The sequence below is a fragment of the Mesoplodon densirostris genome, chromosome 4, assembly GCF_025265405.1.
Source record: "Mesoplodon densirostris isolate mMesDen1 chromosome 4, mMesDen1 primary haplotype, whole genome shotgun sequence".
Classification (NCBI taxonomy): domain Eukaryota; kingdom Metazoa; phylum Chordata; class Mammalia; order Artiodactyla; family Ziphiidae; genus Mesoplodon; species Mesoplodon densirostris.
In genome coordinates, this window is record NC_082664.1 from 99330464 (window position 1) to 99347459 (window position 16996).

The 16996-nt window shown below is 41.0% G+C and overlaps 2 protein-coding genes across 14 annotated transcripts in view; one reads left to right on the forward strand and one right to left on the reverse strand.

The window, feature by feature from the left end:
• LOC132488552 (ankyrin repeat domain-containing protein 26-like) overlaps positions 1–13084 on the reverse strand; it is a 95302-nt gene extending 82218 nt beyond the window's left edge. For all 13 annotated transcript variants that reach the window (XM_060096851.1, XM_060096862.1, XM_060096861.1 and 10 more), the window contains exons 1-2: positions 12938–13084; positions 10442–10588 (exon numbers count right to left, since the gene is read on the reverse strand). The gene's annotated coding sequence lies outside the window, so the exon portion shown is untranslated. The remainder of the gene's footprint in view (positions 1–10441; positions 10589–12937) is intronic.
• A 97-nt stretch (positions 13085–13181) lies between these two features.
• Positions 13182–16996, forward strand: part of LOC132488554 (ankyrin repeat domain-containing protein 26-like) — a 116331-nt gene continuing 112516 nt past the window's right edge. The window contains 3 exon segments of the mRNA XM_060096864.1: positions 13182–13612; positions 15015–15129; positions 15292–15465. Of these exon segments, the coding sequence (XP_059952847.1) occupies positions 13383–13612; positions 15015–15129; positions 15292–15465 (519 nt within the window). The 5' untranslated portion in view covers positions 13182–13382.

Genomic DNA, 16996 nt, shown 5'->3' on the forward strand with positions numbered 1-16996 from the left:
CAGTTTATTCTTTAATCACTTTGAGTGTGTCGTCCCACAGCCTCTGATTTCCATTATTTTTGGTGAAAAGTCAGCTGTTAATGGTAATTTTGGTCTCCTTTTCCAATAGGTTTTCTCTTGATGCTTTCAAGAATTTTTTCTTAGTCTTGTCTTTTAATAGTTTGACTATGATGTGTATAAGTGTGGATATCCTTGAGTTTTTCCTACTTGGGATTCGTTGAACCTCTTGCATCTGTAGATTAATGTTTTTCATCAGATTTGAGACGTTTTTGGCAATTATTTCTTCAAATATATTTATTTGCCCTTTCTCTCTTCTTCTGGGATTCTCCTTTCACATATGTTGATCTGGTCTCTGAGGCTTTGTTCATTTTTTTCATTGCTTTTCTCCCTCTCCTCTTCAGATTGAATACTTTCTGTTCATTCAGCTTCAAGTTCACTGATTCTTTCTTCTTCTTTCAACTGAATTTTTCATTTCAGATATTATATTTTTCAGCTCCAAGTTTCTATCTGGTTCTTTCATATACCTTGTATCTCTTTACTGAGATTCTTCATGCATTGCACCATTTTCATCATAGCTCTCATTAATTCTTTAAACATGAATTCCATTAGTTCTTTGAACCTGTTCATAATAGCTGCTTTTAAGTCTTTGCTCATTCTAACATCTGGAGATACTCAGTTCCTATTGAATGCTTTTCTTCCTCAGTAAGGGTACACTTTCTTCTTTCTTTGCTTTGTAATCTTGTTGAATTTCAGATAATGTAGCAATTACTCATTCTGAATTTTTCCCCCGAGGGTTGTTCTTGTTTTATTTAGTAACTTGCCACCAGTAAATTTGTGAAATCTGTCTCCACGGCAGTGTGCAGTCACCGATGTCTCTACTCATTTTTTAAAATAATAAATCTTGCTTCCTAAGCATTGCTGCTGGGTTGCATAGCTTAGCATATAGCCAAAGACTGGACAGAGGTTGTGTTCAAACCCCATCAGTCAGGCCTCCACTCTGCCAATGGATCTGTGTGGGCTGGCAAGTACATACAGTGTTCAGGTCATTGTCAAGTCTGCTCTGGTCTGAGCTTTCTGATGGGCTTTTTTGCTTCTCCCTTGTGCATATGTGCAGGCTTTGGCAACCATGGGTATGTGGGTGGCCTGAATCAGCTTCAGTTTCCGCTTTGCATGCCTGGACATCTGGAGTATATAGAGTGCTTATCCAACCCAGATGGCTGTCTTACCTCCTAGAACTTCCAGTGAAATCCCTAGCTACTCTGTTGTTTGCCCCAAACAGGACTACAACCTCACTGAGCCTTGTTTGCTTACCACTGAGCTCCCAGGTTAACTTACAATGCATCATATCAAATGAGTCCCCTCTGGCAGTGACAACAAGTCTTGTTCCCTGGGTCTGTTGTTGCCCTGGTTGAACTACTGCACCCGTAGACCTGGCCCGGGATGTGGCAGCACAGTAATCCCACAGGCTCACAGGTTCTTTCCCTAACTGGGTTTCATGAATAAGCACTTCTTAGTTTGTTGTAGATCTTCAGTTAATTTCCAGAGTGCTGAAATGGCTGTTTTATTAAACAGTTTATCCAAATTTATAGCTGCTTTTTAAAAAATGGAGATGATTTGTCAACCTCCTCCCCTCATCATGCCGAAAGTATATTTCCCCAGCTTATTCTGAATCACATTTCAACCAAATCAGTTTAATAAGGATGGACTTTGAGAGGACTTGTAAACTTTTTAAAGCTGTCCATTGAAAGCTACCACAATGCCAGAGTTTTACAAGTAACCTATACCTATTAAATAGATTACTTGTGGTCATTGATACATGTTTTATTTTTAGATATTCTTTGTTCATATTCATTTTAAAGTAAATACGGAGTTACTATAATCTGGCTAGTTATAAGCATTTTTCTTAATGTAAGTATGTAATATTTTAATAAAATATGTTGGAATGTAGATTTGATCTTTGAATTGAAAAAATAACACCTATTCGTGGACATAAAATTTGGAGAGTTGGGCCTCCCTGGTGGCGCAGTGGTTGAGAGTCCGCCTGCCGATGCAGGGGATACGGGTTCGTGCCCCGGTCTGGGAGGATCCCATATGCCGCGGAGCGGCTGGGCCCGTGAGCCATGGCCGCTGGGCCTGCACATCCGGAGCCTGTGCTCCGCAACGGGAGAGGCCACAACAGTGAGAGGCCCGCATACCGCAAAAAGAAAAAAAAAAAAAATTTGGAGAGTTGATACATTTGAACTGAGGATTTTATTTCTATGCAGATTCTCCCCTGCCCCCATTTTGTCACATGAATCCCTATTCTTTTGGGCAAGAATGTGATTCCCCAACACACACCCCTCCCCACCTTTTAAAACAGAAACTTAATTTAGTTATGTATCAATGCTTCATATGGGAATATAATGGGTAGCTAATCTGTTATGAATTTGAGAATGTATTTCATGAAAAAAGAAATTACAGAGCTGCCAAAGACAGAGGGTGAGAGGGAGAGAGGTTGTAAAACCTGGTTTGGGGAACTCGATATGAATCTAATCTCCCGCAGTTCTGGGAGCAGGTATGTAACTCATACCCAGGGAACCTGGAATCTGAAGGAACTCGTAGGTTACTTTGGCTCAGGACAGGAGAAGAACTGCTAATGTGTTGAGACTGTTCTGCACTCTCAGCATTTGCTTTGACAAAGACTGTTTGAGTGCTTATCGAGGACCAGATGTTAGTCAAGCGTGAAAGAGAGAAAATGAGCCCTGGTGGTGGATCCACATTGGATACCGCACAAAAAGCCACTTAGAGGCGTGAACAGGCCTCAGAACAGGATAGTCCAAAGTGGGGCTCTGGATTCCTTAAGAGCTAAGAAGAAAGAATGGATTACATTCACTTAGGTCAAGGGAGTTACAGGTGAGAACAGCTGTGGGCACGGAAATGCCCCTGAGAGAGAGAGTCAGCTTTAAAACAATTGCCAGATCCAGACTGCTCAAAACCATCTCACATAAGAACTCTACCGCCCCCTGCAGTTTTGAACCTGGCAGCATGGGAAACCATGATTAGCCAGCTGGAGGAGGAAGGATGGGATGAGGCAGGAAAGGAGGGGACCATGCCTGCCTTCCACCCCTACTGCAGGTGGTCTGCCTGTAGCATGGCCTAGCTGATTAACTCTGACTTGGCATTTTTATAGTTCTGTATGTTATGTGGGGCTGGACATTGTTTTTCAGTGCTTTGTGAGTTAAAGCAACTCTGGACTTCTTATTACTTGAGAGTAAGGGTTTTCAACCTGGGTTGGGAGAAGAACCTCTGAATATTTAAAAGGGTAGTGGGAGATGAAGTTGCCTTCTAATTATATCCCATGAGTCAAAAATAGTGGTTACATATATTAACAGATTTTTGTTTGAACACTTTTCTGGGTGATCTAATTCTATTCATACGATTTTTCAAAATTGAAATATTTGTGTAATTTCCATCATAATCATGTATGGGATATGTGTGTGAGTAACTATTTTAACAAAGCTTCTAATGTCTTGGTATTTTTTAAAATTTTTATGGAAGTATAGTTCATTTACAGTGTTGTATTTCAAGTGTACAGCAAAGTGATTCAGTTATACATATATATCTATATATATTCTTTTCCAGATTCCTGTCCATTATAGGTTATTACAAGATATTGAGTACAGTTCCCTGTGCTATACAGTAGGTCCTTATCTGTTTTATATATAGTAGTATGTATATGTTAATCCCAAACTCCTAATTTATCTCCCACCACCGCCCCCCTGCTATCCGCTTTGGTAACCATAAATTTGTTTTCTATGTTTGTGAGTCTGTTTCTGCTTCGTAAATAAAGTAAGTTCATTTGTATCATTTTTTTTAGATTCCACATATAAGTGATATCATGATGTCTTTCTCTGACTTGACTTCACTTAATATAATCTCTAGGTCCATCCATGCTGCTGCAAATGGCATTATTTCATTCTTTTTTATGGCTGAGTAATATTCCATTGTATATGTATGCTACATCTTCTTTATCCAGTCACCTGTCAGTGGACATTTATAGAAAAGATACATGCACCCCGGTGTTCATAGCAGCACTATTTGCAATATCCAAAACATCATGGAAGCAACATAAATGTCTTGGTATTTTTATATGATTTTATTTCCTCTTCCCCCTTATATGATATTTTATTGTACTATATTATGGTTCAGTATTCTTTCCCCTTAAAATTCCTATGCAATTTAGTCATGTTATATTTCCATAATCATTATCAGTTTAATACTTTTAATATTGAAATAGCTAATCTAGGGATTTAGTAGAATGATCTATTTATTGTTAAAATGGGGACAAGAGAAACTGCTTTTAGTTGATTACAGCTCTTATTTCCCCCTTTATTCTGTTGATAACATTTTTATGATTATGTTAAAATTCAGGAATTATTTTGTGGGATCTTATTCTTTGCTCTCCATTTTATGTTGGTAAACTCTAAGGTTATATATCCTTGGTCCTTTTAGCTTCTCTCTATATTTTTGTATCATCTGTATGCTGATGACTTCTTAGTCTTGCTCTATAGCCCTTTTCCATTTAGGCTACGTGTCCAACTGTTTTTCTCCATAGCATTTGATTTGTATGTTCATAAGAAGCTGTTATTGGGGACTTCCCTGGTGGTCCAGTGGTTAGGACTCCACACTCTCAATGCAGGGAGCGCAGGTTCAAACCCTGGTCAGGGAACTAAGATCCTGCGTGCCACATGGCGCGGCCAAAAGAAAAGAAGAAGAAGAAGAAAAAAGCTGTTCTCTAATTTATTGTTTCTGTGTCTGCCTTTTCCCACCTGGTGTTGAGTTCTAGGAAGGAGTCTTGAACACTAGTATCTCTAAGACTAAATGCAGTGCTTTATAAGTAGACAGCTAAAAAATCTTCAATGAGTGAAAGAATAATAGGCATTCAGTAGATTGATCCTAATTCCCCCATCAGGCAGAGCACTGGAACAGATGGGTCAGATTCTCCATAGATGGTTAAATAATGCCATAGAGAATATGAGTAGTAAGTGTTTTTTTCGTCTTTGAAAATATCGCAGTGACTGTAACAATAAAGAAGATGGAATGTCTTCCTGAGGAAAATCTGCCTTCTTTTTTGGAAGATAAAATGTGCAAGGTGGGACTGAGTGCCAGGCTAACAGTATCTTTTACATAGAAGGATCTGTTAACTGGATAAAAAGATAACTTTAAGACCTGCAGCATGTGAAACTCCTTAAGTATTCTGGATTGATTTCATACAAGATGTGTTTTATCTTTGATCAACCAGTTGCCTCCATTCACAGTCCTGAGGCATGTTAAAGACCAGTTGTTGGTAAACTTGAGATGTTAGGAATGTCCGTATAACTCTCCTGGAAGTTCTGAACTAGGTGATGAAAGAGACAGAGGTGCGAGAAGACAGAGAAAGAAGAGACAAAATATGGAGGATTGGAGAAGATGGTTGCTAAAAGATTTCCAGGAAGAACAAAAGAGAGACTGTTTATATTATTTGGAAATAAGCATCGTTATCTAAAAAGAAACCTAAATCAACTATAACCAAAATATCAAATGACTGAATGATTATAAGAAATTTGTGAATCAAACTATGCAAAGCCTGGGGCTTCCCTGGTAGCGCAGTGGTTGAGAATCTGCTGCCAATGCAGGGGACACGGGTTCGATCCCTGGTCCTGGAAGATCCCAAATGCCTCGGAGCAACTAAGCCCGTGTGCCACAACTGCTGAGCCTGCACTCTAAAGCCTGCAAGCCACAACTGCTGAGCCCACGTGCCACAACTACTGAAGCCCACGCTCCTAGAGCCCGTGCTCTGCAACAAGAGAAGCCACCGCAGTGAGAAGCCCACGCACCGCAAGGAATAGTAGCTCCCGCTCGCTGCAACTAGAGAAATCCCGTGTGCAGCAATGAAGACCCAACGCAGCCTAAATTAATTAATTAATTAATTTTAAAAAAAACTATGCAAAGCCTGATGCACAATGTTTCCTGGTGGAGGGAGCATAGCTCCCACCAAGTAGAAGCATCTTGTCAGCATTAACTCTGCTAGGCCAAAAGGTTCATAATTTTTTATTTTTAATTTTGCTGGAAGATAATGTTTTATACTGTTATAGCACAAAGAAAACTGACTTCAAAATTTATCAAAACTTAATGTGATTTTTTTTCTTCCTGTTTGGGAAGTTGATAGGAGGGCAAGTGCATACTTGTACCCTGGTTCCGCTTTCTGTATGCTTCTTCATCCTTGTTAGATTTTAAGATTCTTAGGTTCATGCTTCTTCTTAGTGTCATAAGATCTCAAATCCTCTCATATAAAATTTGAAGAAAGAGTTGTTAAAGGAGTACATATAAGGTAAAAAGAATGTCTCTCTTGGTTGGGTTTTATTAAAAGTACACCTGATTTTTAAATATACCTTTTCTAAAAGTGAACTGTTACTATGCTTCTCAGTACCCCGAATCACAAATTTCATTTATCCACCAAAGCTGCTGTTGGTCACTGTTAGAACTGATTATATGGTTAGCATTACATTTTGTAAATTACCTGTGATGCCAAGGTGATGTTTAGGATTTGTGCTTAACTCTGGGGGAAATATTTCTTTAAATGGATAATGCTGATTTTTTTAAGAGGGTTAACATAAATCATAACAGTGGGAAAATAAATTTTGACCAGAACTTTCAAACTATCTCCTATTTCCTATGCACCTAATACCATCAGCATGAAGTCATCCACATAATGGGTAAATTTGATGTCCTGTAAGGTAGTGAGAACATCAAGATCTCGGTGGATTAAATTACCACAGAATTATCAGCATTTGATGAGCAAATGTTGTCTTGAAGCAAGATGATGAAGTTGAGCCCCTATCCATATCAAGTAAGAGTAGAAAGCTTCTGGTACCCATGGTTAATTTGTGAACTGATTGTATCCTTTGATCATTAAAAAAAAAATTTAGGGGACTTCCCGGGTGGTGCAGTGGTTAAGACTTCGCCTTCCAATGCAGCGGGTGTGGGTTTGATCCCTGGTTGGGGAGCTAAGATCCTTCATGCCTCACAGCCAAAATAACCAAAACATAAAACAAGCAATATTGTAACAAATTCAGTGAAGACTTTAAAAATGGTACACATAAAAAAATCTTTTGAAGGGGCTTCCCTGGTGGCGCAGTGGTTGAGAGTCCGCCTGCCGATGCAGGGGACATGGGTTCGTGCCCCGATCCGGGAAGATCCCACATGCTGCGGAGCAGCTGGGCCCGTGAGCCATGGCCGCGGGGCCTGCATTCCACAACGGGAGAGGCCACAACAGCGAGAGGCCCGCGTACAGCAAAAAAAAAAAAAAAAAAAAAAAAAAAAAAAAAAAAATCTTTTGAAAAAATTTAGTTCCTTGATTGTAAACAATGTTTTATTAATTATTACTATTAAGTATTTTATTATTTATTAATAAAATTAATTAATTTTATTAATTATACATGTTAATGCCTTATCTGTATTTGCATTTATACTTTTTTTTTTTTTTTTTTTTTTGCGGTACGCGGGCCTCTCACTGCTGTGGCCTCTCCCATTGCGGAGCAGAGGCTCCGGACGCACAAGCTCAGCGGCCATGGCTCACGGGCCCAGCCGCTCCGTGGCATATGGGATCTTCCCGGACCGGGGCACGAACCCGTGTCCCCTGCATCGGCAGGCGGACTCTCAACCACTGCGCCACCAGGGAAGCCCCATTTATACTTTTTGTGTGTGTGTGGCTGCACCGGCCCTGGCAGCGAAAGCACCAAGTCCTAACCACTGGACTGCCAGGGAATGCCCTATACTAAATTTTTTGGTCACAAATTTTATGTGGCCAAATGTACTGATATCTTCTTTTGACACTTGCATTGTTTTTGTTTGAAAAATCTTCAAAAACTTACAAATAATACCACTCATCCATATTTTCTTCTAAAATATTTAGTGGTTTCATTAAAAAGACTAAACATTTTTACTAACCTGGAGTTTCTTTTGGTGTATATGTTGAGATATGTAGTTAACTTCTTATCACGAATTGATTTTTCCCAAACCATTTATTAATAATCTATATCATTCTCATTGATTTGTATAGTTTCTCTTATGTTAATACATTCTCACCTCTTACTGTTTTCCAGTAATATGCTTATTCTTCTGTAGGCTAGTATTTAATAATTATATTTTTATATTTACTAATAATATATTTTATAATCTAACAGAAAATATTTATCTTAACTTTCTTTGAACATATTTAAAGCTATTTTATTTTAACTAAAAACAAATCACTATATGTCTATGCAAAAGCAACATATGTTTATTGCTGAAAAGTTAGAAAATATAAATAAGAAAATAAATATGAAAGAAGGAACACCTTAGTAGTGAGTGGATGTAACTATGCCTCATTCCCCTAACACTGGGTCCCCCACGTGCAAGGTTCTGAGGGGTGATGTTAAGCTTTTGCCCTACCTCCTTCCCCTCTTAGAACCCACTTGGGTCCCAGGTTGGTGACTGAGGTGCTTAATTTGTTTCCAGTGAAAAAAGTTTGGCCACAAAGGGGATGGCCATTACACCTTTCTTGGTACCAACTCCCTATAAAACTAAGAGGTCCTATGTTTGCCACAGACTCTGGAGCAAAAAACGGCTTAAGACTTTATGAAGTAGAGATGCCAACTCATTTTTCTTCTAGATGGAAGTGCATTGCTGGCTGACTGTAGTCATGAGAAAATAAGCTCAGTACCAATAAGAGAATAATAAGAAGAATAAGAGAAAATAAGCTCAGTGCCTTCTCCTCATAGGAAGCAAAGACCCTCATTGGAAGGGCTAAAGTAGGCACGTTGCCAACTGACGCTCCATATCCTCACAATGCTGGGGGGTCAGGGACACAGGGGATAGTCTGGATTCTATGGGAGAGAAGTATGGAAGTAAAACAGCTGAAATTTTAACTTGCATTCCTAGTGAGTTTCAATGTTTGAGAGTTACAAAGAAAAGTTACAAACACCCCAGTCTGCCTATGGAATCTCAGGAGTCACAGATGGTGTCTACTCTGGCTAGGTAGCGAAGGTAGGAAGAGGGTGAAAACTTTTTCCAGCTATAAACTGCCATGATAAGCAGAAATTATCCTAAGGGGGCCACAGAGATGAGGGGTATGTTGGGCACGAAAATGCTCAGATCAGGTCTCCAGTGCTAGGGACAGGGTAACCAACCATGCCAGTTTTCCCAGGGCTGTCTTGGTTTTATCACTGATAGTCCTGTGTCCCAAGAATGCCCCAGTCCTGGACAAACTGGGGAACCTACTTGGGACACATAGTAGACTGACAGCCCCAGCAGCTGTCCTTCTGGATCCATGTCTGCGTCTGTCCTATGCCCATGCTTCCCACGACTGCTCCCAGCCATTGTACCCACAATAGGGGTAAAATACAGGCCCACTCCTGGAAGATGCAGGATTTATTTATCATATGACTTTGGCTCCAGGATTCCCCTTTGGCCTGGCCAGAAATGTTGTTAGAACTGTGCTGCAGTTTTAGACTCTCTCTACCCAGTCCTCTTTGTTGCCCTCTATCTTCACTTCTTCCATTCTTCCTAGCTCCCTCCCTCCATAATTTGCTATGGCCACTTAACATATTACCACAAATTTCGTGGCTTAAAACCACACATATTTATAGTATAGTTCTGGAGGTCAGAGGTCTGAAATGATTCTCACTGAGCTAACATCAAGGCTGCATTCCTTTCTGGAGGTTCTAGAGGACAATTAGTTTTCTTGTCTTTTCCGACTTGTAGAGGCCACCTGTATTCCTTGGCTTGTGGCCCCTTCCATCTTCAAAGCCAGCAATGACCTGTCGAGTCTTTCTCACATCATTCTGACACTCCTGCCTCCTCCTTCCACATATGAAGGACCCCTGTGATTACACTGGATCCACCTGAATTTGTTAAGGCATCCATAACATGTTTTTCATCATAAAACAGGTATTACGCTGACATTATTAATTCCATTAACATATGTTAAATAAATATTAAATAAATAATTATTAAATAAATATGCAGGAAACCACCAGGGCATTATTTGAGTCTTAGATAGGCATGGGAGCTCTAAGCAACAACTTTACTTAAAAACTATTTATTTATTTATTTGGCTGTGCCAGGTCTTAGTTGGCAGCACTTGGGCTCTTTTAGTTGCAGCATGTGGCATCTAGTTCCCTGACCAGGGATCGAACCTGGGCCCTTGGCACTGGGAGCGTGAAATCTTAACCCCTGGACCACCAGGGAAGTCCCCAAGCAACAACTTTCTAGAGGGCATCTGTTTGCAAAGAAATCTGGGAATCTTAGCTTTCAAGTGCTTGGGGATCCAGGTAGCATTTGACAAGGACATACAGAAGTTCAGAGTTGGCCTAGCATATACTCCTTGAGTATCTCTGGTCTATACAGAAACACTAGAGTCAACCAAATCTTGACAACCTACCTGGAGTCCTGGTGTGTGGTTCTTATCTCCCTACAGCCTGGTAGTGTCTTTGACCCTCATTCCAGGCTGCATCAGCAAGTGTCAGAGTCTTCTTCAGATGTCACAATAGGGAGCCTTTACTGGTCTCATAGGTCACACTGGGGAGTACTGCGGAGACAAATAGAGGACAAAAGATTATTCTCTGGTTGGGCTATTATAGGAAGAAAATTGTGGGTGATCAGAGTTGAAACCAGTCACACACATCAAAACCATTTGGTGCAGCTAAGCTGGATAGACCTGAGAAATGTTTTTTTGTTTGTTTTTTGTTTTGTTTTTGTTCATTGCTCTTTCACCAGTGAAGACACTGTCCTGGAACCAGCTATCACTTCAACAGGGACCCTGCCTCCCTCCAGAGTTTTTCGGCACAATTGCTTGCTTTCTTTCTTTCTTTTTATTTTTTGGGCTGTGCCGCGTTCCCCAACCAGGGATGGAACTCGTGCTTGCTGCAGTGGAAGCGAGGAGTCCTAACCTCTGGACCTCCAGGGAATTCCCCCAGCAGCAATTTCTGCTGAAGGTCTGGACACCTGACTTCTGAGTCACTAATTCCAAGCAATTTGTTGTCAAATCATTCAACCTACAAAGCACAAAATGGCATTAAACGGCCTCTGAAGAATAAGTACCTAAATTAATATCTACGCATTTGTCTTGCTGTAAAATATGGCTGCCAAACTTTCAAATTTTGCTGGTGCATCTTGTGCAATGGTGGTTAATCAAAATTTGGTTAATCAAAATTCTTAAAATCATTAACATGATTTTGATCTTGAAATCATCAACAAATGTAATAGGAACCTGCTGAGTTTTGGGATAGCTGGTTTTGTATTAACTGTTGTTGTGAGCCTGCTTCTGCTTCTGTCTGTTTCACCCACAATACCAGGTTTGGTTTAATTGTATTGTAACTGTATAATTACAGTAATTGTATAATTACTGGATCAAGTACTACATTAAAAGGAGTTTCTGTATACAGTCGCCTGTTTCTACCAGTATGGAGTATGGAGTCAACCTATTTTGCTTTATTCCTAAGAAATGGAATAAAGATGGAAACACAAATTGCAGATAGAGAAAGATGGAAGCAAGGGAAAAGATTATTTAAAGTTTGGGAAATTTTAAAGATATGGGACAAGGATAAAGCATAAGAGGTTTCATAACAATGGAGATGATAAGATTCCATAAGGTCACTATGATGATTAGACTGAGGAGTGGGAAACAGATTTGGGTGGATAAAGCAGAGGAGCAAAGAGACTATTAAGAGGAAACACGAAAGTTAGATGTCCCTATTAGTTAGCTAATTACTGAAAAATTTGGCTAATAGAATTTTAGGGAAATTTAGCTATATTGATTTTTTAAATTTGTAGCAACGATCTTATACTTCAATAAAAAACAGAGTACTTGTTTGCATTCTACTTGATTTTTTTCATCTGCATACTATTCTTCAATATTCTTCAATCTATACCAACCAGTTTGTGCCTTCCTTAAGTACTGCCAGAAACTATCAACTCTTTCTCCTGTTACAAAATTATAGCTTAAAAAAGTTCTTCACTCTTGTTGTCAAACGAATACACAGATATCAAACAATAATCGTTTACAAATTAGAATGAAAGAATAATATACCATTACAGAAAAAAAAGCGCCCAGATACAGATATATCAAGAAGTGTACAGGATTTACATAATGAAAAAAGCTACCAAAGGCTAATGAAGGACATAAAATAAGACAAATTGAGAGACATAACATGTACCTGGATACACTGATACAAGAGACTGATTCTCAGTTAAAATTCTCTTCACCTAATTACAATCAAAATCTCACTAAGATCTCTCTTTAGCTTGGCATAGTGATTAAAAATTCATCTCAAATAATGTAGAGGTAAACATTTCCAAGAGAATACTGAAAAGGAAGACTAAGGAGGGAAACCTTGGACCTGTAATAGGTATTTATATTTTACAGACTACTGACGCTAGAAGAAGCAGACCAGAATGGAAAACCCAGAAACAGAAAAAACATCCGAGAATTAAATGTAAGATTAAGGGGTAAACTAGGTGAGGAAAGATGGATTGTTTGGGACAAGTGGATAACCATTTTTTAAAAAGTTCTCATATGGTACACCATGCTCCAAAATAAATCTTGAATTTAGAGACTTAATTAGGGGAAAATAAAAGCAAACACTAAAATATAGGTGAAGAAAATGTGCAGACGGAACGCTGGGCCACAGGGGAGGGTCAGGAGGCACGCGGAAACGCGTCTTCATTTCATCTGGAGAAACTGCGTTGGTTTCTCCTAAGTTTGCACTTGATGACACCTGTCGCCACAATCTCTGGAACCATGAAAACAGCTTTCTGTAGTTACATCTGTTAAATTCCATGGAGAAAGCCTGGGGCCCAGAGGGATGTGGAAAGGAATAAACTGAGGGATAAGGAGATTTACAGAGTATTTTTAGGGGAGCTCTCTGGGGGACGAGACCTTCTGCATCCTGAAGCTCCACGCCACTCTAGCCCCAGTCGCATGCGAAGACGACTCTCTCGCGGGAGATTCTAAAATTTCCAAATGTCCAGAAACGCCCAGCCAGCTCGCACCATCGTTGTGTTTTCCAACCAGCGCGTCCCACAAACAATCGCAGAGATTTGTGACGGTTGGACCTCGCACATGCGCACTGGGCACTCCTGCGCTCCGTGCCTCTGTGCGCAAGCGCAGTGACGCCGTCTTACAAGGCGTGCACGCGCACTGTGTTTAGCTGTATCGCTTGGCTACGGTTATTCTGGGCTGAAAGATGAGAAACCGCGGAGCTTCCCAGCTGGGATGTTGTGGCTAGACCGCGTTGGCTTATCTGTACCGCTAGTGTTAGGCTCAGGAGACTGTGAGAAGCCGAGGGGGAGGTGAGGTGTGTCTGAAGCGTGTAGGCTCTGCGATGAAGAAGATTTTTGGCTTCGGAAGTAAGAAGGGCGAGTCGCTCTTCGGCTCCTCCACCAGCCCGCGGAGAGAGAGCGGTAATCGGGTCAACTCCCGGCCCGAGTACCACATCCGACCCAAGGATCTCGGGAAGGTCCACAAAGCTGCCAGCGTGGGCAACGTAGCCAAAGTGCAGCAGATTCTGTTGCTTGGGAAGAATGGCTTGAACGACAGGGACAAGATGAACAGGTAACCGGGGCGGGCGGGAGGAGGCGGGGCGGGCCTGGGTGGGGCCCCTGCTGTCAGTTTCCCCTCCGAGGCTCGTGGACACCTACGTGGGGTCCCGCGCCCCGCAGACTTTATAGGCAGCAAAAGCCTTAGCTGGTTTCGGACCCGCTCATGATTCCCCTTATAGAGCACTTTACTGACAGTTTTAAAGTCATTTGGCTGAATGTCAGTAATCACAGAAACGAAATTAAACATGAACAGCATCTTATTTTTAATGTACACATTTTTATACCGTAATGTTATATGTTACAGAGAAGTGCATAATGAGGAAAATAATTCTCATGACAGATCAACTTCTGGACTAAAAATCCTTCAGATACAATCCCGTATCTTTAAAAAAAAATAATTTATTTATTGCTGTGTTGGGTCTTCATTGCCGTGCACGGGCTTCTCATTGTGGTGGCTTCTCTTGTTGTGGAGCACGGGCTCTAGGCGTGTGGGCTCAGTAGTTGTGGCTCGCGGGTTCTAGAGAGCAGGCTTAGTAGTTGTGGTGCACGGGCTTAGTTGCTTTGTGGCACGTGGGATCTTCTGGGATCGGGGCTCGAGCCTGTGTCCCCTGCATTGACAAGTGGATTCTTCACCACTGAGCCACCAGGGAAGTTCCATAATTTATAATATTATACATCACCTATACTTAAATTTTAAAAAATGGCAACTTTAGGCACAGAGATATTATGATAATTAGACCAACAGGAAAAATGAGAACTGAACAAACAAAAAATGCTACCAATTATAGTTGTAAGACATCGTGAATTATAAATTTCATTCCAATGTCAGAGATGTTAAAATGTGAGAAAGTGAGCATATTAGAATCATTGAAGTACAGTGTTCTCTCTAGTCCTCAAGACATATCTTCAAAAGAGGTATAATATCCTTTTACTTAATTGAAATGTTGCCCTTGTAAAATAGTAGTAATAGTAATAATTATGATAATATTACCTAATAATTATTGAGCTGTTATCTGTGCGAGGAACTGTTCTAAACCCTTTGCACGGGTTCTCATTTAAGCATCACAGTGGTGTCCTGTGAGGTAACTACTGCTCTATCCCCATTTTGTTGATGAGGAAATTGAGGCACAGAAAGGCTAAGTGACAGCTAATAAGTGACACAGTTATAGTCAAATTCAAACCCAAGTTGAGCTGAATCTCAAGGTCATGCTTTTTCTATTCAAGCAGATTGTTCTTTGGTTAATGTGGAGAGTAAGAAGAGCTAATATATATTGTTCTTTCTCCAGAAGAAAACTAAATATTTGTTTTCAAGGGATAGGAATAGCATGCTATTAAATGTTTTCAATTACATGAACAATTGTATGTTTTGAAATAGTGCACTACTAATTTCCTAAAAACTCCTCTCGGTTTCGTAGGACTGCTCTCCATTTGGCCTGTGCCAATGGCCATCCGGCAGTGGTAACTCTCCTAGTGGAGAGAAAATGCCAGCTTAACCTCTGTGACAACGAAAACAGGACAGCGCTGATGAAGGTACATAGTAGCCAACCATGTCAGCGTGAGATGGATTTGATTTAACTACTTAGAATAAAAATGGATTTATCTCATTTAAATATAACGAATTGGTGAAACTTCTGGAATGTTTACTTTGAATTCCTAGAATTTACAGTCTGTTTCTTGGCATAACACTTATAGGCCATACAATGCCAGGAAGAGGAGTGTGCAACTATTCTGCTGGAACATGGTGCCGACCCAAATGTCATGGACGTCAGTGGCAACACTGCTCTCCACTATGCTGCCCTTTATCAGAATATATCACTCGCAGCAAAGCTGCTTTCACATGACGCCAACATTGAAGCAAGCAACAAGGTATAGCTCAACTATATTTACAAAATATTTGCCATACATGGTTGTTTTTTTGTTTGTTTTAGCTGCAGATGTTTTATCTATAATAATATGTACACTGAATACCACCCATCAGGCCCTGTTACCATGGAAACAACTCCAAAGGCAAGTCACGGGCTGGAGAAAGGTGGTGCTCACAGAAAGAGCACAATTCTGTCTCCCAGCCACCCTTCTACCCCAGAAGGAAAATCTTCCCATTAGGATATGCCTGGGAGTGGGTGGTGGGCTCAAGAGCCCACACAAGACAAAGACCTGGGGGGAGTGAGGTGAGGTGGAGGCTGGCTGCTTGCAGGGGCTCAGGGAATGGGTGCTGTTGGGGATGGATGGGAGGAGGAAGGAGACCCAGTACCCAGCAGGGAGAGCTGGGTGAGTCCCGGTGGCCAGGGCAGGCAGCAGGCCCTGAGCCCTCCAGGACCCCAGGTTCTAAGATCGGGGAAAGTGGGGCAGGTCGTGTTTGACACCCAGCAAGGGTGTTCACTTATGCTGGTGGCCATTTGGTCCACCATGTACACCTTGGGGTCTTCCACGCTCAGCCTCGGGTGGCTCCTCAGCAGGGTTGTAGCTGTGCATGGGGAGCAGGTGATGGCGAAGCTGCTGTTCCTGCTTTTTCTTTGGGACACACATTACCTCCTCCCACTGCAGCCCCGCCAGGAACTCCCTCTGCTGACATACATGGGGTCAGTTTTACATATTTGGAAGCTCAAGCATTCCCTGAGTGAAAATATTTTGAAATAACTTAATTATCTAAGATTTCACTTTAAATCATTATATTTCTAAAGAAACATTAGAGAGTATAGCTTTCTTTTATGTGTCTATGGCAGATATTTGTGAAAACATTGCATGTTAAAGGTAAGACTTTTTTTTTTCCCCAAATATTTTTTCCCCCGCTGAAATTTTTTTTCTGATTAGTGTAAAACAACAGAGAAATGCAAAACTTGCCTTGGAGATAGACTTTGTCCTAAAACTCAAACAAAACAAAAGCATTTTACAATATAATAGCAATCTTGCTGCTGTTGACAAGTTCCTATTTTATTAAAAAATGATTTATGTCAAAATGATTTCTCTCTCATTGCCTAAGGCTTCAGAGGGAAAAAGGAATAGGAAAAGGAGAGAGCAGTTGAAATATGCAGGCCGGGCTTCCCTGGTGGCTCAGTGGTTAAGAATCTGCCTGCCAATGCAGGAGACACGGGTTCGAGCCCTGGTCCAGGAAGATCCCACATGCCGCGGAGCAACTAAGCCCGTGAGCCACAACTACTGAGCCTGCGCTCTAGAGCACGCGAGCCACAACTACTGAAGCCCGCGCGCCTAGAGCCCGTGTTCCGCAACAAGAGAAGCCACCACAATGAAAAGCCTGCTCACCACAAGGAAGAGTAGCTCCCGCTCACCGCGACTAGAGAAAGCCCACGCGCAGCAATGAAGACCCAACGCAGCCAAAAATAAATTAATTAATTAAATTAAAAAAAAAAGAAATACGCGGGCCAATTTGGAAATTTGG